Source organism: Neolamprologus multifasciatus, chromosome 14, assembly GCF_963576455.1.
Source record: "Neolamprologus multifasciatus chromosome 14, fNeoMul1.2, whole genome shotgun sequence".
Taxonomy (NCBI): domain Eukaryota; kingdom Metazoa; phylum Chordata; class Actinopteri; order Cichliformes; family Cichlidae; genus Neolamprologus; species Neolamprologus multifasciatus.
The window spans coordinates 30,037,370-30,061,010 of NC_140452.1; the positions used below are offsets into that span (position 1 = coordinate 30,037,370).

General features: G+C 39.7%; 1 protein-coding gene and 3 long non-coding RNA genes across 5 annotated transcripts; 2 read left to right on the forward strand and 2 right to left on the reverse strand.

Moving 5' to 3' along the window:
• Positions 1-5,453: 5,453 nt before the first annotated feature.
• Positions 5,454-7,087, reverse strand: LOC146504337 (uncharacterized; the record flags this gene model as incomplete). The annotated part of the gene is made up of 2 exons (XM_085184396.1): positions 6,601-7,087; positions 5,454-6,303 (listed from the first exon to the last, which is right to left on the reverse strand). Coding segments are annotated over exons 1-2 (1,119 nt in total), but the record flags the coding sequence as incomplete, so codon positions are not given.
• Positions 7,088-7,089: 2 nt separating this feature from the next.
• On the reverse strand, positions 7,090-8,696 carry LOC146504338 (uncharacterized). Its single transcript, XR_014868635.1, has 3 exons — positions 7,603-8,696; positions 7,353-7,486; positions 7,090-7,246 (listed from the first exon to the last, which is right to left on the reverse strand). It is a non-coding gene; the product is annotated as an uncharacterized LOC146504338 (long non-coding RNA).
• Positions 8,697-13,615: 4,919 nt separating this feature from the next.
• LOC146504339 (uncharacterized) lies at positions 13,616-15,664 on the forward strand. Its single transcript, XR_014868632.1, has 3 exons — positions 13,616-14,190; positions 14,273-14,338; positions 14,543-15,664. It is a non-coding gene; the product is annotated as an uncharacterized LOC146504339 (long non-coding RNA).
• A 2,579-nt stretch (positions 15,665-18,243) lies between these two features.
• LOC146504340 (uncharacterized) lies at positions 18,244-22,133 on the forward strand. Of its 2 annotated transcripts, XR_014868628.1 has the most exons (4): positions 18,244-18,876; positions 20,777-20,920; positions 21,091-21,214; positions 21,332-22,133. It is a non-coding gene; the product is annotated as an uncharacterized LOC146504340 (long non-coding RNA). The 2 variants fall into 2 exon arrangements; XR_014868627.1 differs by lacking the exon at positions 18,244-18,876 and having other exon boundaries at positions 20,640-20,920.
• The last annotated feature ends 1,508 nt before the right edge of the window (positions 22,134-23,641 follow it).

The window sequence follows — 23,641 nt, forward strand, 5'->3', positions numbered from 1 at the left end:
GTAAAGAGATGCTGAAAAGCATGTTCATGCAAACATCGTCGGGTCTGCCGTGATATGTTTACAATAAGACTTATGGTCCTGAACCTCTGCGCACAGCGTCTGCAGATCGGGGCTTTCATCTTCATGCAGGACTGTAAGCTGTCATCTGTGAGGCGTGAGCGGTGTTTGTTTTAACATAGTTCACGGTGGAGCTGCTGACATAATGTGGATCCGAAGATCCATAACTGGCCTACCTGGGGTCAAAAGTCTCGATAAATGCACGGCGTTTCGGCGGGTATACCGGCTTCCTCGAGTGTGACGCTTATTTTGAGCGGTGAAAAAATAATAAGATATAATTTTATTTTTATATTTCAAAATCACAATAGTCTTCCAATTTAGAACTACAAGTTAAAAAAAAGAACTAAACACAAATAAAATACACTTCAGCTAAATACTTATAATTTATTTTCCCAAACCACCCGGAGCCGCAGTATAAGGACAAAAGAGCCGCATGCCGACCCCTGGCCTATTCAGTACCAGTGCTTGTCACAGTATTCACTTGTATTATAATCCCACTATGCATTTTGATGTGTTTAAGGCATGATCGAGCAAACAAACGACAGAATACTTTTTCTGAAACCTTAACTGTGTTACCTGTTATGGCAGCTAACAGGAAATGAGCAGCGCTTGCTCTGCTCATTTCTGAGCTTCTTTCTTATTTTCCTCTTTACTTTTCTTAAGCTTTAACTTATGTCTTAGCAATCAGATTCTGCCATCATGCATTACCGCTTTGTGATAGTTATGTTGACTTTTCTCTTCTTCTGTCTCCTCTTTTTTCACCCGTATTTGGACACTCGGTGCATTGCTCCTTTTTTACATTAGGGATCAGCTGTTAGCGCTGCGTCCTGCAGCTGCGCTACCGGCAGACAGACCCTACATCCCCAGTGAGGGAAGAAACGGGGGTGATGTCTCCCGAGAAGGACACCTTACACACCATCTCTCCTTCTTGTAATCACTGCAAATGTGAGATCGCTCCCTGATATGATTGAGGAGCTAATGACGCTAACCCGGTCACAGTGGCAGTATCCCGGCACTCCCTCTGTGAGTAGGCTGCCCGGCTTCCAGCTGCTGCGGGCGGACAAGACGAGAGACAGCGTAGAGAGGAAAAGGAGGGGGGCTGGCAGTGTTTGTTAAAGACGGTTGTGGTATCCCTGGGCACATCGCTGTGGAAGAACAACTCTGCAACACAGACATTGAGCTATTAGCTGTTAGCATCCGTGGAGGCAGCCTGTGACTCTCTGTGGTCCGCAGACTGCAAACGCAATCTCCGAGAGCTCTTCTTCTAATATCAGGGGACTTTAATCATGACTCCACACTGCCCACCTTCACCCAGTATGTGACCTGCCCCACCGTAGGCAATAAAACATTGTACTTAATGTATGCCAATGAAAAAGTGGCATACAGTTCACCACCTCCCCCTGCCCAGGGAAGATCCGATCGTAACTGAGTGCGTCTTGTCCCTGTGTGCAGCACTTACTGTGCAGGGACCCACTAATCACCCACGCAGTGCAGAGATGGTCCGCGGAGGGCATATAAATAAATAATAAAAGCAAATAAATGACAGTATGCTTTTTCTGAAACAAACGGAGACCTTAACTTTTATCAAAATACCGTTTTACTCAGTTTAAAGTAATACCACTGTATAATAGCCTTCAATTTTAATAATGTTAACAGTATCTCAGGAATATTTTTGCCCTTTCAACATGCATTAAAAAAATAGATATGCAGTTTTGAATCAGACCTGTATGTACGTTTTCTCAAAAGTGATGTAAATAAGTAATCTCAAGAACATGAAATAATAGTTTCCCATGTAAACTGGAGATGTCCTTGTCAATGTCATTAGAGTACTCTGGATGTCTTACACGAATTTGAAACATAAAACCAGAGTGGCACATGACAGTGTTGCACATAACATAACTAGTTTACCTGTATGACAAAAAGAATCCATGTAACTTGGTTATGGCTTCTTTCTGATAACTGTCGGCTGCAGTGTGCATTATCTTGACAAAAGTATAAGATACTGAACCCGCTGATATGATGTGGTGGAGGAGCACAAATACCTGGACACTGACATATATACATTTGCTGAACTGGAAGATCAAAACATAAGCTCTACACAAGAAGAGGATGGGCAGGCTGTTTTTTGTGAGCAAGCTTGTGTGAGCATCAAAATGTTAATGACAGATGTTCTGTCAGTTCAGGTGAGTGCAGTGCACTTTGATGTGTTCTTCTTGGATCAGGAGAGCAAGCTCTGTGATTGGCTGCACTTCAGAAGCTGTGGTGGAGAGGAAGTGAGTGAACAAACTGTCATGCATCATGGATATTCCTCTCAATCCACCTCACCAGGTACTTCTCTAAAAGTGTGACTCAGGTCTGTTGCCCCAAAGGATACAGGAAATGCACTGATTTCCATGACAGAATCGTGTCTGTTTAATGTTCCATGATGATAACTTTCCTATGAGCGTTTGAAGATCACTGACATCATGGCGTTTAGCCTCATTGTTTCTGCAAAGAGATTTCTCCAGTCACTGAATCTTTTGATAAAATATATTTTTATGCCTCTAGAGGATGGAATATTTTAAGACTTTACACTTGGGAACATTACTTTGAAATTGTTGCACGATTTGTTAATGGAGTTTTTTGCAGATTGATCAACCTCTGCCCATATTTCCTCCAGAGCAACTCTGCTTCTCTAAGATGCTCTTTTAATATCTAATCATGTAACTGACCTGTTACTCTTAAAATATCCCTGCAGCTGTTTCTTTTTAGTACCACTTTTTTCCAGCCTTCTCTTGCCCCATCCCAACTGAAACATATTTTGAAACATATTGCTGCCATCAAATTAAAATGGACTTATTTTTAACGACGTAGTCTCTGTGTAAACATTTGACATGTTTTCTATGTTCTACTGTGAATAAACTTTGCCTTTGACATTTGCAAATCACTGCTTGCTCTTTTTTTTATTCACATTTTACACCGGAGTCCAGTATTTTCAGAACTATGTTTGTACAAAGCATAATCTGTACAAAGCAAAAACATAATCTGCTCGCTAATGTTAACACTTTTTCTCTGCTGTGAACTGTCACAACATCAAACACACGCTAAACCATTTTATATCTACTACACTATACTGAGCCACTTCAAGACCTACTATAGTTTTTTAATTATTTACTGTCAGTGCTTTATAGTTGTATTTATCAATATCAACAGCTGTAACTTTTAGATTATTCAAGTTGACTTTATCGAGATTGTTTCAGTTGTAAACTTTCAACTTCACAACTTCCATCTTACACACTTTAAAAATCACTCAACATTTTTATTGTCAGTGTCACACAGCTCGTTCTTATATCTCCACTTGTAACTCTCTTCACGACAACACAGACACAGGTCGGTTCTTTGAAACAGGCGTTTATTACTTGGGCCTTCTCTCCTCGGCTTCACCATCACCAGTACGCCAATACACCATGAGAACTGGTCACAAGCGAACAGTACAAACCAATTAGCAACTTTACAGTACACATATTAAGTCCAAACACAAATAACAACATTTCTCAAATGACAAATACCTCGTTGGCTGCTTGTCCTGAAAAGAGGTCCTTAAGTCCTTGTGTCAAGAGATTTATTCTAAAGACACTTCTTCAGCTTAGAATCTAAAGGTAGAAACACACAGACGCTGCAGCTTTTACTTGCAAGGGCGATCACAGAACGCTCACACCAGAGTGGGGGCCCTGTGATGTGCGCTCTGTTCTTGCACTTGTCTTTATTTATATACAAAAGTAATACAACAGTGAATACGTCTATTCATTAACAGAGGAATGTTAGTGTGTAGGGAGTGAAGATAAGAGTGGTTCAGGTGTGTGTGTGTGTGTTATTCTGAAGGACGTGGCCCCTCTTCTTGCAGATAAAAGTGTCCAGCTCTCCTCTTCCTGGCAGGAGTGAAATAATAACAGCTTGTTCAGCTATTATCACTGTGAGAAAGAATTTATAAAGCAAGTCTGGTAGTGGACAACAGTCCAAGTCATAAAAAGGTCATCATGCAGTATTCTATAATATGCAAACTTATATCACTAAAAGATTATACTGACTACTAAGTACAATTTTATATTGACACCTTGTGTTGCTTTTTCTTTTAGCAAACTTTTAGCTTAAAATCGCTTCATGAGAGACATCTGCTCCCTCAAGGTCCATGCAAAGTCTCGTGTACTCTCGTTAAGGGTATTCTCACGAGACACTAGCTCTTACACATGTACATTTCAAATAAAGACATTTCAACACAAACTATATATATTCAAGAAATTATGTAACTTATTATAAATCAGTCATCTACATCATGAAATCTACACAGAACATTTTAACAGCATTTACACCACTACTCAATGGTACATAGTAAACACGTATCATAACTTTTCACATTATATGTATCCAGTCACCTAGATATTTTGAAGTCTTTCCACTTGCTGCTATTATGTTTCAGTCATTAACCCTTTAAAACCGGTAGGAGCAGGCACGCTCTGTTTTGCGTAACTATTTTTAAATCCCGGTAGCTCTGCAACCACGTGAGCTAGCGCAATATTTTTTTTTGCATATGAAACCTGAGGAGTTGTACTTACATCTTATGCCATCAGCTTGTCCTAAGTCACAGTTTCCTTCCACATATAGCTTTGCAAAAACTGCATAAAAAGCACTTGCAGCAACAAAAACATAATATTCCAGAAACACCTTTGCCGATCCGATCAGCTGTTTGTAACACTTCCTACATTGGATTAGACGGCAGCGCGAACGATCGCATGTCCGCCATGACCTGCCCGAAACCGGAAGTGACGTCATTTTCGCGGAAATGTAGTTTTTTACGGTCCGGGCCTCAATGAGCCTATACTGGTGTTTTTAAAAGTTATCTTTGACTTTATGACTTTCTGTATCGTTTCTGGGATGCTTAGGACTCATATTGCACTGCTGGAAATAGTTTATTTTGATGCATATGCTGCTTTTTTGCAAATTTGCACTATAATATTTATTTTCGTTTTTCCTGCAGTGTATAAAAATTGGTGTATTTCAAAAATAAAACTATGAAGGCACTCAAAATAAATTTCCTGTGGTGGGAAACTATTTTGTGCAACTTTTTTGTATTTACAGTTTTGAGGGATAAGCCTCTTAAATTTCTCTAACTAGAAATATATGTTAAAAAAACAAAAACGATTTTCAATTTTTTTGTAGTTTATTGCACTTTTTTGCAATTTATGTAATCACTATGCACTTAATTCCTACATATTATTAAAATCTAGGCTGTAATGGTTGTATTGATGTATAGCAACTTGAAATGCTCCCAAAAATGGCACTACAGCATGTAAAAATATAATATAAGCTCTGGCGGACTTGGTTCTATGGTAGGTCTTAAAGGGTTAATTGAATTGTCTCAGTGATGTGGAGTCCAGAAAGTATATTAAGCCAGTGATGAGTTCAATACCATGACTCCCTCTTGTGCCACTTAGTGGATCAAATAGTTCTACCACTTGCTCCATCACCGTTTCGTCCAGAGTAAATTCAATGTCTGGCACAGTAATCCTCTCAGGCCAGTCGACCAGCAATCCCAGCTCATCTGTACCATGAGCACCACCACCACCAGAATCTGCACCTGAGCCCTGAGCAGCAGTCATCTCACTCTCAGTGGCTGTCACACTACCATCAGCTGTCCCACCAATAGTCCCATCAGCAGCAGCTGCTCTGGTCTGAAAGATGTCCTGCATGGCAGTTGAGGCTCGGCCCTGTTGCTGGAGGCTGCCTCGGACAAAAATCTGTAATGGGCTCAAGTGTCTCTCTGTCCGCAAGCCATGATTGTTCCACTGTTGAGTGAAGTCTTTCAAATCTCTGTTGATCCTTGGGAGATAGATGTAATGGAGAGCCCAAAGGTGCATTTCATTGTCAATGTCAATGATGCCTTCCTCCTCCAGGTGGTGAAATAAATCACAGTACACGTTGGTCATTCCTCGCCACAGATCACCCCAGAGCCTCTCAATTCTCTGATTATGGGTACTCCTTCCTCTTAGGGCACTTCCACGATCAAAGCCTCTGAAAATGTTCATCATCAGGCAGACAGCATTGTTTTCCCCTCCTCTGTCTGTCCGGACCCTCGAGGGTACACCAGAGGATACCACGGCTCTGATGAAACTTGATAAAACAGTACTGCTACGGTTGTTGTTTGAGGCATGAAGGAAGACCACAAGACGACTGTATCCATCAATAGCCCCATGAATGACTATCCTCCACCTAAAACCGTGGTCCATAAGAAGAAAAATCTTATTTCTGCTTTGTTATTGAAACAATGGAAACACACACTCTTAATTGATTTACATGGCACTATTGCATGTCAAGTTTGAATTTTTCTCTGTACGTTGCTTGCGCTGTCTGTGTTCTCTCATTTTCCCCTTTAAACATAACCAGTTGTGTTAGAGGACTGCCCATCCCAGGGCCTGGCTCTCTTACTGTTCAACAATTATATTTGATGTAGTGCTGAATTTCACTTTGGTCAAAATAGGTGTTCAACAAATCAGTGTGCTTGGTTACCTTATCAGCTTGTGATTTCCATCAATGTGCCACAATGAGTTTGGACCTGCAACCTGATATGTTCTTCGTTCTGGTCTCCGCAAAACTGCTCTTATGGCAGCTGCTCCAGGATTTATCCGTAGCATGCTTGCTCGAACCCTCCTTCGCTGTACACGTAGTCCACGTACTCGCAGGGAGGCTCTGACAGTCTCAGGACCAATTTGTTCATTGCCAGCGACAATGTCCTGCACATGTTCATCCAACGCACTGTCAGTCAGTTCCGCATACATTGATGCACGGGTGAAATGATACTGTCTGAAATCAGACAAAAAAACACGAGTATTTTATCACTGCCATAACAACACACATCATTACTTGACTAGTTAGTGCACATTCAAATATACTAATTTTTACAATTTCACAATACCATTTAATTTGAATAAACAGTGGGTGTGTGTCACAAAAGAACTGAAAGTCACACTGGTTTCAAAAGTCACTGACCGCAGACGTCTTCGAATTGTACAAAGTGAAACATTCAAAATATCAGCCATCTGAGGTGCAGTGAATCCACATGACTTCAGGAATGAAAGCTGTTCCTGAGTGATAAGGTAAAGGGATCTGCCTCTACCTCTGTTGAAAACCACTGGTGACTGGTATCCAAAAGAGCCTGAAAATATATAAGCGTTTGATGTATTTGGAAAATAGGTTAAGACAGAGTCATAATTTATTTCACACTTTTGATGAGTCAAGGAATCGACACAATATGTGCTTACCTTGTTGGCCATGCTGAGTAGACAGTTCGACCTCCTGAATCAATTCAGCCAAGTCACGCAGAAGTTGATCTGCTGCAGTTACACTGATCAGTCTTCCTCTTGCCCACCGAAGGCTTCTCTGCATTGTCTCCAACCTCAAAGATATCAAAAAATTACTTCTTAATTCATGTTATATTTTCAGGCCATATTCCCCTTAAACATTTTATGCAAGTTAAAATGTTAAATGTTTTCCATCATGCTTTGATCATACCTCCTTAACGCTAACTGTAGCACATCTGGCCCAACATCGTCCATCAGCAGCCGCCGTGTACAGTCATTAAGAATGTTCTTGCACCTTGAGATGAAAATCCTCCAGGCCATACTTTGTACTGTGATCCTACAAAGACAAAAATGTAAATTATTACTTTCAACAGGTTTATATATTTAAATAAATCAAAAAAAAATTCATGTTAGTCTTCTGAAAATTGTGACTGAGCACTTTTGGAACCACTGTCATCACTGTAAGTATTGGGACTGTGAACAGTTACAGAATACATCTGAAATAAATGTCAGATTCTAACAGGTTATAGTTCTGTTAATAGAGCTTTTGAATCTACGTTTCATACATATTCCTATCTTTAATAACAGTATGTCAACGAAGTCAACCAATATTTTCATATTTCAAACACACACCCAAGTTAAAAATTTGAATCTCCACATCTTCTACTCTGCATATCTGAAAAATCATTTTTGATAATGTTCCAATTCCATTGTCAATTGTTCCCATCTTATTCATCTTTGTTTATTTTAAATGCTGTCATTAGTTTTTTTCCCCAACTTATTAACAAAATGAACATGGTCTACATTGTTTTGTACACGTAAATAAAACGACATTTTTGTATTGTACTCTGGGTTCTTGAAGACCATGCTGTCTTTTAACTTTATTATTTATTTTCTGCATATACTGTTCTTTATTCATTTCTTTACTCGTTGTGGATTTAAGAGTGTAATAACGGACTGAACCAGAAGATGGCAGCACTGCATGTACAAGGATGCCAGCTGCCGTTAAACCCCGAAGAAGAAGAAGCTCTGTCCCAGAATTCATAGCGCGGCCCTGCTCAGTTTCCAACAATGGCGGCAGCTAGTTAGTTTTCATATTACTCTTATTATTCTTTCTGGGTCACAAAATAAACATTTAACATATTTTCAGGCGAGAATGTAACCGTATAAACCTCAAATATCTGCTCAGTTTATCAAGACACCACATATTTCCAAAAGCGCTCCGACGTTTTCGGAGTCGTCTGTTACCCACTAGCTCGATAGCTAGCCGGGGGCTAGGCTCACTAGAGCCGTGAGAACACCGGACTCCCGGCATATTGTTTTCAAATCCACCCCCGTCTTTCGCTACTCAGGTTAAATATATATAAGTCACTTAAATAACTTAAAAATGATATTGTTTGCCTTTTTTTTTTACTATTTTATTTGTTCCTGAGTAAATAGGTTTGGCTGACATTAAAGTTATAGTTTTTTACCTCACCTGATCAGATAAAAAAAATCAACATCAATTCAATGTCGTCTTGCTATCTGGGATGGCAGTGCAGTGCCGTGTAGCCTAATCCGGCTAATGTAACAAGTGTTATGAAACCGTATTTTAAATAATATAAAGTGGCTAAACGGAGTACCATATTAAAGACCTTATTAACATGCCTCACCTAAAATGGCATGTTGGCAAGATTCCTAGCGGACCAAGGTTAGCATGACTTTTTTTTTCGCTTACTACAAAGCTAACATGTAACATGTGCTTAAAAGGATAAAGCAATGTTTCTGAATCATTGCTTAGCTTTTAGTTAGCAAAGTCGAACAGTAATTGAGATTAACTACGGTACTTATGGTCAAATGTGTTTTTTGTTGGTGCAGAGATTTCGCATCCATTCACCTGTATGTAGTTTGTCGCACATAGCTTGATTGAGACAACACAAATATGAGGTTGACTGTGATTGGTTACCACAAATTCTGATCACAGGTTGTGGTAAGGGGTGGATTAAAAAAAAACCACAACCTTCAGTCTTGCTGATCCAATCACAAACAATGTACCTTCTCCCTCCGTACTTTGAATTTTCGGGATGCTATATATATATATCTGCCCAGCCTTTTGGCGGAGTCGGACTTCTTGTGGACAGTCATGTCTGAACGGAGCGCTGCATTTCGACGGAGAGTCAATGATATCAGAGACAGAATGAATGCCCAATTTAACCGGCTACTGAATCAAGATGACAGTGAAGAGGGGACATCTCTTCTACAAAGGTGAAATGCTTTGGTGGTGGTTACTCTATTAGCAAGCTTTTAGCTTTGCGCCTTTTTTGTTCTTGCAAAACGAAATAACTTTTACATTTTTAAATAATAAATGGCTCGTTTACTAATTATCTGTTACAATTCAATCGACAGCATTTAACAACAAATTCTGTAATTATAAATGTCTATCCTAGATCGACGACTTCAAATGACAGTCATTTTAATCCCTCTTATGTGCATTTATGCATAAAGATTTTAGTTTATAAATGTAGCATATCCCATATTTTCAGGGAGCATTTAATTTGCGAGACAATCGAAAAATGCATGCAATAAACACCGATGTGTTGAACATTCATTCCTTACTCTGAGTGTGTGGGGTGGTTTTTTTTCTTTTCTTTTTTTTTTCTTGGGGGGGTCTCTGTGTCATTAGTTTGACTTAAATTATCTCATGGTCTAATGCTAGCTTTGGAGTTTTCCACCAACAGCACGGGGGTGGACCAGTGCGCAGACCAAGAGGCGGGAGAACCAGACATCGCCAGTTAACGTTTAAGGTGTCAGTACTAAGGAATCCGACACTGACACACTACCGATCTCATAGGGGTAATCAATATTTATTTTAATATTAATTATTTGGAGTGATGGGTTTGAAAAAAGAGAATTACATCATGGTGTCAGTTGTTTACAAATTGTAGAATTTGGCATTAGATTTTTAGCACCTTTGTAATCATATATTTCCTTGCACCAATAAGTTGATGTTGAGACACTACAATGTGACAATTTACCCTTTTCCATTTTTAGGGAAAGTTCTAAATGGCATTGCCAGCTAATTTGGTTTAAATTTGATTACAGATGCCACTCCTGCTACTCGGGTGGTCGTTTCTGTAAACCTAAATGCCACTGAATTCAGGCAGGCACTACGGGACAATATTGCAGACATACCTTTGCAGTTCGATCTATGCAAAGTGAATGGACAGCGGCTCATTCTTCCTCTTGAAGAGGAAACGCCCCAAGAAATTAGAGCAAGAAACCTACTGGGTCGCTCCAATCTTTATATCCGTCCAAAGGTATTCAAATGTTCCACTCGGGTGGCTGATATGGCATAATTGTCACTATTACTGTAACTCAGTGGCGCTCCAGTAACCCTACACAGCAAATCCAGCATGTCCAAATTAGAGATGGCACGATACCACTTTTTTATGTCCGATACCGATACCGATATCATAAATTTGGATATCTGCCGATACCGATATGAATCCGATATAGTGTGTTTTTTAATCAATAAAACGTTTTTTTAATATCTTGCTGCATTTTGTATAAGTTTATACTCAAGTTTAAATAAACAACAACACTAAAGCTATTCTGTTATACCTGTATGTAAAAAATACACTGCACCCAAAATATTTCATAGTTCAGCAATACTGATCAATCTAATAAACGTAAACCTGCTCCATCCTCCCTATTCTGGTATTTTAAAGAGTACTTAGCAGAAATATCAAGCAACCTAACTAATAGGGTTGCAAACTCCCAGCAAAAAAAAAATATAGGGAACCACCCCCCACCCTCCAGCTCATGATGCTTAATCGATGTAATCAAATTTAATTTGATGCAGGGGGAAAAATGCACAGAAATAAATTATTTTTCAAGAATAATTAAATAGATTCAACATCTTTCTTCAACAGAATTGCAGACTGCACAGATGGTATCTTCCCAAAGGAAAAAGTAGTATAGCTTACTAGTATATTAGACTTAACAGTTACTATATACAGTAATGGACTTCTATATATTTTACATCAGATTAAAACTTTGGGTGTAAGAGTCAGATAATTATTTATTAAAAGCTAGATATTTTAAATGAGAACAAGAAAGAAAAGTATGTCTTTGTGCCCCCTTTTCCCTGTTCATGCCCTATCGGCCCCCCTGGCTAAACTTTGCTACATCCGCCCCTGCACAGTTACCAGCCGTCAGCTACGTAGAAAACGATCCTGGTGTACAAAGTAATATTAAATAAATTCTAACAACAGATTATCAAGCTTAATAGTGCTGCTGTTGTTCAGCCGCTGGTTTCCTCTTTCTGGTGAGAAGTGGGCCAAAAACTAAGAAGAGAGACGGACTTAGCCGATCAGCTGATCATTAAGCAGTTTCACGATTGAAGTAGCAGCAAGAGAGAGAGAGAGAGAGAGAGGGGCAGTCCCTCCATATATCGGTTGTTAAGCTTAACGTGGGAATGCTTTACAAACATTCAGAGATGAACTTACACACTTGCTTTACTTCTCTCTGGGAAAACTTCCTCGGAGATGAAATGCTGGTTTGCTAGCAAGGCTACAAATACACACAGCGGCTCTACCACGTGACGCATACCGCTGCTACGTGCTACGGTTATGAGCCGAGTTACGCCGTGTAGCAAGCTTTATGAGGTGCTTTTTTGATATTTAATGGATCGGATTACATTTTTTATTTCTCGCCGATATCCGATCCAGTAATTTGGGTCAGTATCGGACCGATACCGATACGTAATATCGGATCGGTCCATCTCTAGTCCAAATTAACACTGTCAGATTTGATTTCAACACTTTTAAAGTGTCTATATGGGTCCACACCAGAGAGTGTTAATTTAACTCTTTTTGGAGAGTTGGTATGTTAACTCTGATTTAGTGTTAAACACCAAATCTCTCTGGAGTTGATAATTTAACACTTGGTGTTAAGAGTTTATATATTAACTCTCAAAGAGTATTTTAGTTTAACTACATAAGAGTTATCTTCTAATTAATTCTAAAAAGCGGGAATTTTACTGTTCTGAACTTCTAGAAATTTCTTTTGGAAATAAACATTTACTAAAAAGACGCAATGGTTTTTGAAAAACATTTATTCTGAACTGTGCACCACAATTTCAAAACATTTTCTAAAGATGTAACAGTGTACATGTTCTCACTTTCATTAGAATTTCGTTTATCAAAAGGTCTGACATAGGTGAGCTGGTAAATGCAAATAACAGCATTCTCATCACTTATTTCAATAAATACAAAATACAATATGCATGTCCTTCATTCATCACTTTGTGGAACTTCAACGCACTTCTGCTCTCCCCCATATTCCATCTTCACAAGCATATCCTATGTGGAGATTGAATAAAAATTAGTTGACACTAATTAATGGCACAAATCAATTGCAGCACAGTAAAAAAAAAAAAAAAAAAGGAATCCTTTTTGAGCCATTACTTGTGTAAAGTATTTTTCCAAAAGACAAGGACACAGACAACAGGTAATACTGAACTAAATGTAAAACCTCAACCTTTTTCATTTTTACCTAAACCGTGTGCACAAAACTCTGGAGGGATCTAAATGCTAACGTAGAACCCAGTCAGGACATCTGCTACTGCTGTTTGCTCGTTTTTTTATGGGAGATGTTTTCAGGCTTCAAGTAGCACCATTATACCAACATTTCACATTCTAGACATTGTTTTAGGTGTATTTGACCAAAAAATTTAACCGAAAATTCACATGCAAGCTTTTTTTCAAGGCTGTGGTATTTGCCGAAAACAATACCTTTCAGCTAGCTAAAACAGCGAGCGGTGCTATCAGCGAGCAACATGGCTAATGCCTTTCACACAGCTTTGTCTCAACTCCAAAGAGCCACAGAAGTAAAAGCTAATAATAATAATTGAAACAATCTTTGAAAAAATGACTTACCAAGCATGGCAAACAACTCAAATATGTAGAGCAAAATGTTCTGAAACGGCTTCACTTCAGCTTCGATCGGAGCCGTGCTGGGGGCGGAGTCTGTGAATTTACTCTATTGGTGTCATAGCCCCTCTAGGAGTTCAGAGTTAAGAGGTCAAGAGTTAATGTTTCCATTGTAACACCTCCAGATTTGAAATAGAAACACTCATTTTTAACACTCGATTTTAACTACTATCATTTTACACCTCAGAGTTACATTAAAAGCATGTGACTCTACTTAGAGTAAAATTAACTCTAAGACTACTAACACCAAAACATTTAACACTTTTGAATTTGCTGTGTAGTATTGTATAAGACATCTTTAACATGTTACTGCTCAGAATAATAAATGCTGTGCTTTTACCCAAAGGATTTGAAACATTCATCTGATCACTATGCCAGATGGCTATGCTTAAATAATGCCCCGTCAGTTGATTCACTGTTAATAACAGAAATGCAGTAGAGCAAGCTTGAACTGTGGTCTAACAGTTTTTTAGGGTTAGGGTCATTTTGTTCTTGTAATCCCAGTTTCCTGGGTTTTGGCTTTTTCATTGTCTTTTGTTAATGTCCTTAACCTTTCCTTTATTTATTTATTTATTTATTTATTTATTTATTTATTTATTTTCCCCTCAGTTATCCTAAGGTCTACCTACCCAAAGACTGATCTTCTGTGGTTATGCTTTCATTCATTTTAGGTGTGGCTGTTTTGGTTCTTGTCTTTGACTTGTCCTCTGTTCTTGTTTGTCATTTGTTGTTCCATTTCTTTTATATTTTAATACTCTGGTGTTTTAGATTACAGAAGCCAATGAGGACTCAACTGGTGGAGAAGTTGTGCAGTCTGAAATGGCAATGTAAGTGTTTGACAACTGCCTTTGGACTGTAGCACTGTAAATGCATTACTTCCTCTCATCATCAATATTTACCATATTGCAGTGTGCTGCATGACACCGAGACACCTGACCATGGCAGGCACAATGTACAGGAGCCAGAGGTTATCAGGTAAATGGCACTCTGTTTGTTTATGAGTTGGAATTTTAATCTTAAACTATTGCAAAAAATTTTTTATTTTTTGGGTAAAACAACTGTTGTACAAACTAATTCTATCATTATTATAACTTGGATCATTTTGTGTAGTCTAGATCAATAAATATCTGCATTGGGGTCCTCTTCCTGCTATGAAATATTTCTGCTATTCCTTTGCAGTGGTCTGCATGAAAACCATACTCTCCAGGAACCAGAGGTTAACAGGCAATACGTGTGTGTGTGTAAAATTCCCCTCTCGCCCCTGGGGGTGGTCTATCCTTCACGTTCGGGTGCCAACAATCAGAGATGCAGAAAGGTGCAATGAAAAAGGTGGCTAAGAAGTATAGCAAGCTGTCCATGCCTGAGGCCTTGGAAACTACCAAGCAACAACTCACAGCCTTGGTCAGCCGTTTGAAGTGGTATACCAAAGAGATAGAAGGCAGAGATTAAACCAGCTGTTGTCCACTGAACCATCTCAGTGACAGGGAACCAATATGAGAAAAGCACCACCAAGGCTTGAGACTGAGCAATACTGAAAGAGCATATGGGAGAAGCATGCAACACATAACAGGAATGCTCGGTGGCTCAGAAATTAGGTAGAAAGCCCCAAGTATGACAGAAGGAGAGAGGAGCTGAAAGATAAGCTGAGAAACGTGACCTCAGTGACTGATTATCAAGATTACATGAAGTACACTCTGAGGGTCTATTAGAAGATATGAATGCAGCAGTGCAGACAATGCCTATTGTGACCATCACTGAAATCAACTAAATGATCTACACCACGGCAGCAGTTATCGGTGAGATGGTTGTCTACAAGATGAATAGCCACCAGGAGCAGTACATGTACCAGAAGTCTAGAGGCCAAGATCAAGGCATTATGGAGGGAACTAATCCAACTATCAGAGCTGCAGAAAGATGTGATGAAGACAGGGATGCCTGAGTAGTACAGCAAGCTGTCCATACCTGATGCCTTGGAAATTGCTGACCAAAGACAGAGCTATTATATTATTATGTTAGATTTATAGGACTTAGTATAATAACCGTGGTAATCGGAGCACTCAGTGCAGTGACCCCCAAGATAGGTGAGTGGCTCCAGCAGATCCCAGGAACATTATTTGAGCTCTCTGTCCAGAAGAGCGCAGTCCTGGGAATAGCAAAGATACTATGTAAAGCACCTGAGCTTGAAGGCTAGACTGCCCTCAAATCTAGTGGGGAATTTATATGTATATTACATAAAAAAGAGAAGCTCTATATTTGGAGACTTCAAATGGCATTTTCAATTGACCCTATTTGGTGCTTAAATCTTTGTTTTAAATCTTATCTTATTAGTGGCTGCACACTAGGGCTGCCACAAACGATTATTTTGATAGTCGACTAGTCACCGATTATTTTTGCGATTAGTCGACTAGTCACCGATTATTTTTGCGATTAGTCGACTAATCAGATCATGCATCCATTGGATGTAAAACGTACAGCTTATTGCACCAGAAGCATCTGCTCTTATATAACTATCATTAGCTTACAGCTTTAAGTGTTTAAGGTATGTGCTAACTAAAAATAAAGACAAGATAATAGTTTATTACATTTTAATGAAATTTGCAGATTGTTTCGGTGACGTTTAATAAACTCCTTGCTATCTAAAATATAACGGACACCGGAGTATATTCTCGAGCATCTCACACTTCTGATAATCAGTTGTCTGCTTGACGTTTATTCAGCTGTGTAAAAACTATAACTTTAATCTCAGCCAAACCGATTTACTCAGGAACAAATAAAATACTGAAATAAGCCAAACAATAACATTTTTAAGTTATCTAAGTTAACCTGAGTAGCGAAAGACAGCGGTGGGTTTGAAAACGATTTGCCGGGAGTCCGGTGTTCTCACGGCTCTAGTGAGCCTTGCCCCCGGCTAGCTATCGAGCTGGTGGGTAACAGACGTCTCCGAAAACGTCGGAGCGCTTTTGAAAATATGTGGTGTCTTGATAAACTGAGCAGATATTTGAGGTTTACACAGTTACAGTCTCGCCTGAAAATATGTTAAACGTTTATTTTGTGACCCTGTGTTGGAAACTGAGTTGGGCCGCGCTATGAATTCTGGGACAGAGCTACTTCTTCTTCGGGGTTTAACGGCAGCTGGCATCCTTGTACATGCAGTGCTGCCATCTTCTGTTTCAGTCCGTTATTACACTCTTAAATCCTACTACTTATTTCTGCGTCTTTTGGGATCTTACAAAGCTTCAAACGACACGTCGACTATTAAATCAGTCGTCGACGATTTTGATAGTCGACGTAATCGTGACTAGTCGACTAATCGTGGCAGCCCTACTGCACACTATGGTTCCCCTGTTTCGCTCGGTGAGTACAAGGTTTTTTACAGTTGCAAACACAGTACAAGTACTTCTACACACACACACACACACACACACACACACACACACACACACACACAATTGTGTAAAATTGGCTGGCTGAAGAAGCTGACTGCACTCCATGTGCGTCTGGCTGCACAAATGAACCAGCTGCTAGTCAATGACACCCGGAATGGCTAAACAAAGGCCAGACAGTCCTGATTCCCAAGGACCTCCAGGAGAAACCTGTCCCATCCAACTTCTGGCCAGTAACCTGCCTCAGTACCACATGGAAGCTCCTGTCAGGCATCATAGTGGCAAAGATGAATAGGAACATGGATCAATACATGAGCGGGGCACAAAAAGGAATAGACAGGAATACCAGAGGAGCGAAACACCAGCTACTGGTTGACAGAGCAGTCACCCGAGACTGCAACACTAGGCTTATCAACCTGTGCACTGCCTGGATTGATTATACGAAGGCCTATCACTCGATGCCCCACAGCTGGATCCTGTAATGCCTAGATCTATACAAGCTCAACAGGACCCTAAGAGCCTTCATCAGAAACTCAATAGGGATGTGGTGTACAACAGTAGAGGCCAACTTCAAGCCCAAAGCACAAGTGCGGGATCTACCAAGGAGATTCACTGTTCCCACTGCTGTTCTGCATATGCCTGAACCCCCTCAGTGAGATCATTGACAAGACTGGCTACAGATACCGACCATGGAACAGAGCAATCGTCAGCCACCTCCTGTACATGGATGACATCAAGCTGTATGCCAAGAGTGAACGTGACATTGATTCACCAATCACCAGGATATACAGTAATGACATTGAAATGTTATTTGGATTTGAGAGGTGTAGTCAAATAGTAAAGAAGACTAATTGGATCAAACTATGAGAATGCAACATTGCAAATACCTGGAAATCCCACAGGCAAATGGCAACCATATAGAGGCCGCTAAGAAAGCCTCAACCACCAAGTAACTACAGAGGGTCAGTCAAGTCCTGAAGAGTCAACTAAATGGTAAGAACAAGATCCAGGCTATCAACACCTAGGCCTTGACGGTCATCGGGTACCTTGCTGGGATAATAAGTTGGCCAAAGAAGGATATAGAAGCCACTGACATCAAGACCAGGAAACTCCTGACCCTGCATGAATAATTCCGACCCCAAGTTCAGCACCCTGAGGCTGTATGCTAAGCGGAAGGAAGGAGGCAGGGGACTGGTGAGTGTCAGTACCACAGTCCAGGATGAGACAACGAACATCCACGAGTACACCAAGAAGATGGCCAAAACCAACCATGTGCTCAGTGAATACCTCAGGCAGCAGAAACCAAAGAAAGAGGAGCAAGAGGAGGAACTATCATGGAAGGACAGTCCGCTGCACAGTATGAACAACTGGCAGATAGAGGAAGTGGCTGACATCGAGATCAGCCACTTCTACAAGGGGCTGGACAAAGCTGGACTGAAAGGCAGCTCAGAGGCACTAATCATGGCAGCACAGGAACACGTTCTGAGCACAAGATCCATAGAGGCTGGGGTCTATCACACCAGGAAAACCCCAGTTACAGGCTGTGTAAAGATGTGTAAAGATTGATTTTCTCTCAAATAGTTTAATTACAGGTTGGAGATCTCCAAAAATAAAGCTTAAATAGCTTCTGTATCTTATATCAATAAAAAAAATATAAGCCAAGCATTAATTTATTACTTTTAAATGGCTATTAGCAGTTTTATCTGCCAATAACTATTTTGTTGTAAAATATATAGGATGATTTCAAACATTTCAGTACTGCCTAGGGTTGGTTTTGTCTTCTAGTAGTTAGTCAGTATTGGGATTACTGCAAGTTAATTGAGTTGCACTTCTGAACGAGGACACAGACAGATTTAGTCTGGCTTTTACAATGTCACATGAGTTGCTCATGCTACACATGAGCAATTAAGATAATTCAATTCCAGTCAGACAAGTGCAATGAGATTGCACATCAGTTAACCTTGCTACTGAATTTAGTGTGCAATGAAAGATACATGTTTTAATTTTGTTTGCATTTGGATTAGAATTATAGAACTAAGAATATCTGGTGTGCTCACTGTTGTGTTTCCTTTGAAAAAACAGAAGACAGATGTCTCATGGATTTTTGCTGTTTCTACAGCATGGATGAAGGTATCTGTTTTGACTTCGTTTTTATGTATAATTGGTGCTTTTGTACTCTTAATTGTTGTTTTTAGTGTGTGGCAAACTATAAAAGAGACAGCCAGCGTGGTTCATTTTTCCTATTAATAAACAGAATAAACAGAAACATCATAGGTAGCCCCCTCCCCGGTAGCCTACTGCAGCATTGCTAAGCGATTGTTCAAAGTCATCTGCTCCAGCCCAAACTTATGAGCTTTATCATAAAGAAACGTTTTCACTGAAAGTTCTCCTCACTCTATATGAAGGAAAGGATTTTAAATTAAATTCTGAAGACAATGAATAGAAGCTAATATGAGAGAAATATGCTCTGTCTTTCATAGTTCCTGTTTGTACTCTTACTGCAACGTTCTGGATCAACTGAGGATTTTTCAGACATTTTTAAAAGTGATCTATAATAATGAATTACAATAGTGTAGCCTAGAAGTAATAAATACATGAACTAATTTTTTAGTATCACTCATACACATAATGTTTTTGTTTGTTAGACACATTGCAATAAGGCAGTCCTACATATTTGATTAATATGTGCATTGAATGACATAACCTGGTAAAATTTCCCAGCCTTTACTGGAAGCCAAGTTAATACCATCAAAATAAGTGTCTGGTTAGACACCATGTTTCTAGGTTTTTTAGGACTTATTAAAAGTTACGTAGGCCTTAATATCTGTAAGACATTTCTGTAGTTAAACTAGTTGATTTGTGTCTTCTGATTTCATGGTTAATAAAGCTGAGGGTCATCTGCAAAGTGATAAAAATGTATTAATTGTTTTCTAATAATTCTGCCTAAAGGAAGCAAGTATTACACAAAACGTATTGGTCCCAGGACAGAACCTGGTGGAATTCGGTAATTAAGTTGTGCATGTGAAGAAGACTCATCATTTACAATCACAAATTAGAATCTGTTAGATACATGTGGATACATATGATTCAAACTACTGTAGTGCACTTCCTTTAATATGTGTACTGTTATGATCAATAGTATTGAACGCTACACTTAAGTCTAGCAGAACAAAGAGGAGTCCACTGTCAGATGCCATAACTAAATTCAGTTCAATTTGATTTGATTTATATAAGGCCAAATCATAACAACAGTTGCCTCAAGGTGTTTTATAATGTAAGGTACAATAATACAAAAAAATCCCGAGAAAACTCCCAATAATCATATTACCCCATATAAGGAAGCGCTTTGGTGACAGTGGGAAAGAAAAACTCCATATTAACAGGAAGAAACTTCCAGCAGACCCAGGCTCATGAAAGTGTCACCATCTGCTGCGACAGTCTGGAGTGAGGGGAGGAAGACAGGACAAAGACACGCTGTGGAAGAGAGCCAGAGAGGAAGAATAATTCAATGCAGAGAGGTGTATAAACACATAGGGAGTGAAAAGGGTGACTGAAGAAGAAATACTCAATGCATAATGGTAATCTCCCAGCAGCCTAGACATATTGTAGCATAACTAAGGGAGGATTCAGGGTCACCTGATCCAGTGCTAACTATATGCTTTATCAAAAAGGAAAGGTTTAAGCCTAATCCTAAATGTAGGGAGGGTGTGTGTCTCCCAAATCCAAACTGGGAACTGGTTCCACGAGAAAAGAAATCATCAAATATCCAAAAAGTTATGAAATATATCTGGTTGTCAAAGCTGCTGTCTTTTGTTAAATATTGTTCTTTTAATTGCTCAATTAGAAATAATAACAACTCTAAATATGACACATTTATTGCAACATGTGGAACCAAATCATTAGAACTATTTTCTTACTTAACTCAGCACATTATTTTAAATATTGCTTTCAATTCCACCCAGGAAGGGCATTTTATTATGTAACTACCTCTTTTCCTCTAAATTTTCCTCTTCACAACTGCCGGATGAAGAATTTCCACCTGCTAAGAAGCGACTCAGAGACCCTTTGCTGCTGTTAGTCTCCCTCCAGAAGGCGTCTGGCTGCTGGCTGCTTGATCCAGCTCTGCTGCTGCACTGAGACCAACGAGGAGGTGGAAAAGTCAAAGCCTGAAAAGGTGGGCTATTAAATAAATAATAACACAGTAATAGTGGGTGTTTGTAACATATTCATTAAAATGGTTTCAAAAGTGAATTTTCAAAATTACACACTCATGTTAACGAACATCTGCATGCTGCCTCACTTAATTTAATATTTAACTACATGACTGCTGATTCTATACACTAGGCCAGCAGTGAAGTGTGGGCCACCATTCTGGCTCTGATCTGGCTTTGTGGTTTCAAGATGGATGCAAAGGACGAGTGGGAGCTTCTGGCTGCAAAGGCTGTATCATGGCTCAGTGCACAAAAAGGTAGTAAACACAAAAATAAGCATTCAGTTTGTGATGGTTATACTAAGTTGCTACAGTCGGTCAGTTATTAAGATGCTAATTGAATATTTTATTTTGTGTTTCCTTTTTTTTTTCCAGCACCGTCTGTGACAGAGTGTCAATTGGTAATGGAGTAATGCTTAGTTAAAAAGCTGAGTTAAATAAATGTGTGGTGAATAATTGTTTAAATTATGTATCTTCAGTTGCTGCAACTCTGTTATTAGTACATTCAAATGATGATGAATTACCATCACCAACTGGTAAAATATGGAGATGAAGCTCATCAGCTATTATTTGAAATAAAAACTCACAAAGTTTTGATTTTAAACAGTAAAAAAGAATCACTGCTTAACCTTCAATGTCTTTAGGTTTTTACTTTCCATCTCTGCTGATATCAGATATCTGATGTCCACAAAATAATAATATAAAACATCTGACATCAAGTCAGTATCTGATTGGTGCTCTTATAAAAACCTTTCCCTAAATATTAAAAAACCAAAAGAAGTCATTGATTTCAGGCGACAGAGAGGGGCGCTCAGGCCACTGGAATCTGGAGGTGAGGAGGATGAGGGGGTGCTTGCTTTATATTTCTGGGAGTTGCCATCAATGAGGTCCTTAAATGGACAACGAATGGTGCTCCTATTATAAAACAGGCACAACAGGGACTTTATTTCCTCAGAATACTGAAGAAGCCCCACCTGTCTGCAAATCTATTAGAGCATTTCTACTCTCAATATAAAGCATCCTGTTGTACTGTATAACTGTCTGGTTTGGGAACAGCTCAGCAGCAGACAGAGAAACTCTCCAGAGGGTGATAAAAACTGCTCAGGACATTACTGGCCAGCCTCTGCCGCCTCTGGAGGACATCCACTGGTCTCTTCCCTCTGCCCCCCTCTAGGCAAATGGCACAGGTTACTGAATTCACCCACTGCCAGATGAAAGAACAGCTTCTATCCAACAGCTATCACTCAACTGAACCTTTTATCCCACACAGGATAAACCTTCTGTCATGTCAGGTTCCATGAAGCACCAGGAGTACAAACACTTCCCTTGACATATGGTATTTATCATAACCAAGGCTCAAGCTGGACCCAGAAAGCAGACCCAGACAAGCAATAAGAATATTAAAATGTTTATTTTCAACACACAAGAAAAGATTAAACAGGACAGAGGACTAGAAGAGACTGGCTTAAACTGAAAAACATGGAAAGTGGAATGGATCACGGCAGCAGGCAACTTTGACCGTACAGCAACAGGACTGATGATGTTTTCAATCTAAGAAGGACCTGAGAATCAGGGAGCAAGTTTCTTAGACATGCACTTCAAAGCAACGTCCGTTTACCAAGTCAGTCACCTGATCTTAACCTGATTGAGCATGCGTTTCACTTGCTTTAGACTAAACTTTGGACAGAAATGGCCTCAAACAAACAGCAACTGAAAGCCGCTGCATTAAAGGCCTGGCAGAGCATTAAAAAAAGGAGGAAACTCAGCATCTAGTGAAATTTATAAGTTCAAGACTTCAGGCTGTCGTTGCCAGCAATGGTATTTCAACCAAGTATTAGAAAAGAACATTGTTTTATTAATTTTGACCAAATACTTTTGAGCCCCTGAAATGAAGTGTTTGTGTTAAAAAGCCATTGGTTCCTCTTATATTTATGCAATCTTTTAGTTCACTAAACTAAAATAAAGCTGAGAGTCTGCACTTCAACTGCATCTGAGATGTTTCATTTAAAATTTATTGTGGTAACGTACAGAACAAAATTAGAAAAAAAATTGTCTCTGTCCAAATATTTATGTACCTAACTTTAACTCTCTCACCTCCTCCACTTCAGGCCTATCTCCCTTTGAAGGATTTCTAGGGTAAAATGGTAAATGGCCTGTACTTGTATAGCGCTTTACTTAGTCCCTAAGGACCCCAAAGCGCTTTACACTACATTCAGTCATTCACACACTGGTGATGGCAAGCTAGATTGTAGCCACAGCTGCCCTGGGACACACTGACAGAGGCGAGGCTGCCAGACACTGTCGCCACCGGGCCCTCTGACCACCACCAGTAGGCAATGGGTGAAGTGTCTTGCTCAAGGACACAATGACCAAGACTATCTGAGCCGGGGCTCAAACCAGCAACCTTCCGATTACAAGACGAACTGCAACTCTTGAGCCACGATCGCACCAGCCACCAACCACCACTCTTCCAGTCCATCTTAGATTCTAAGCCAACCTCACCATGCCATCCATTCAGCATCACGTACAACGGAGCTGGCGGGTTAGGACCTCATAAAATCGACTATACAACATCTGCCCTTCTCTAGTAAAAACTCAAGCTACCTTCATTCCTTCACATCCACCCGATGTTTCATGTTTCCAATACAACAAACCCACTCCTTCCAGCCCATTGCCCTTCCTGCC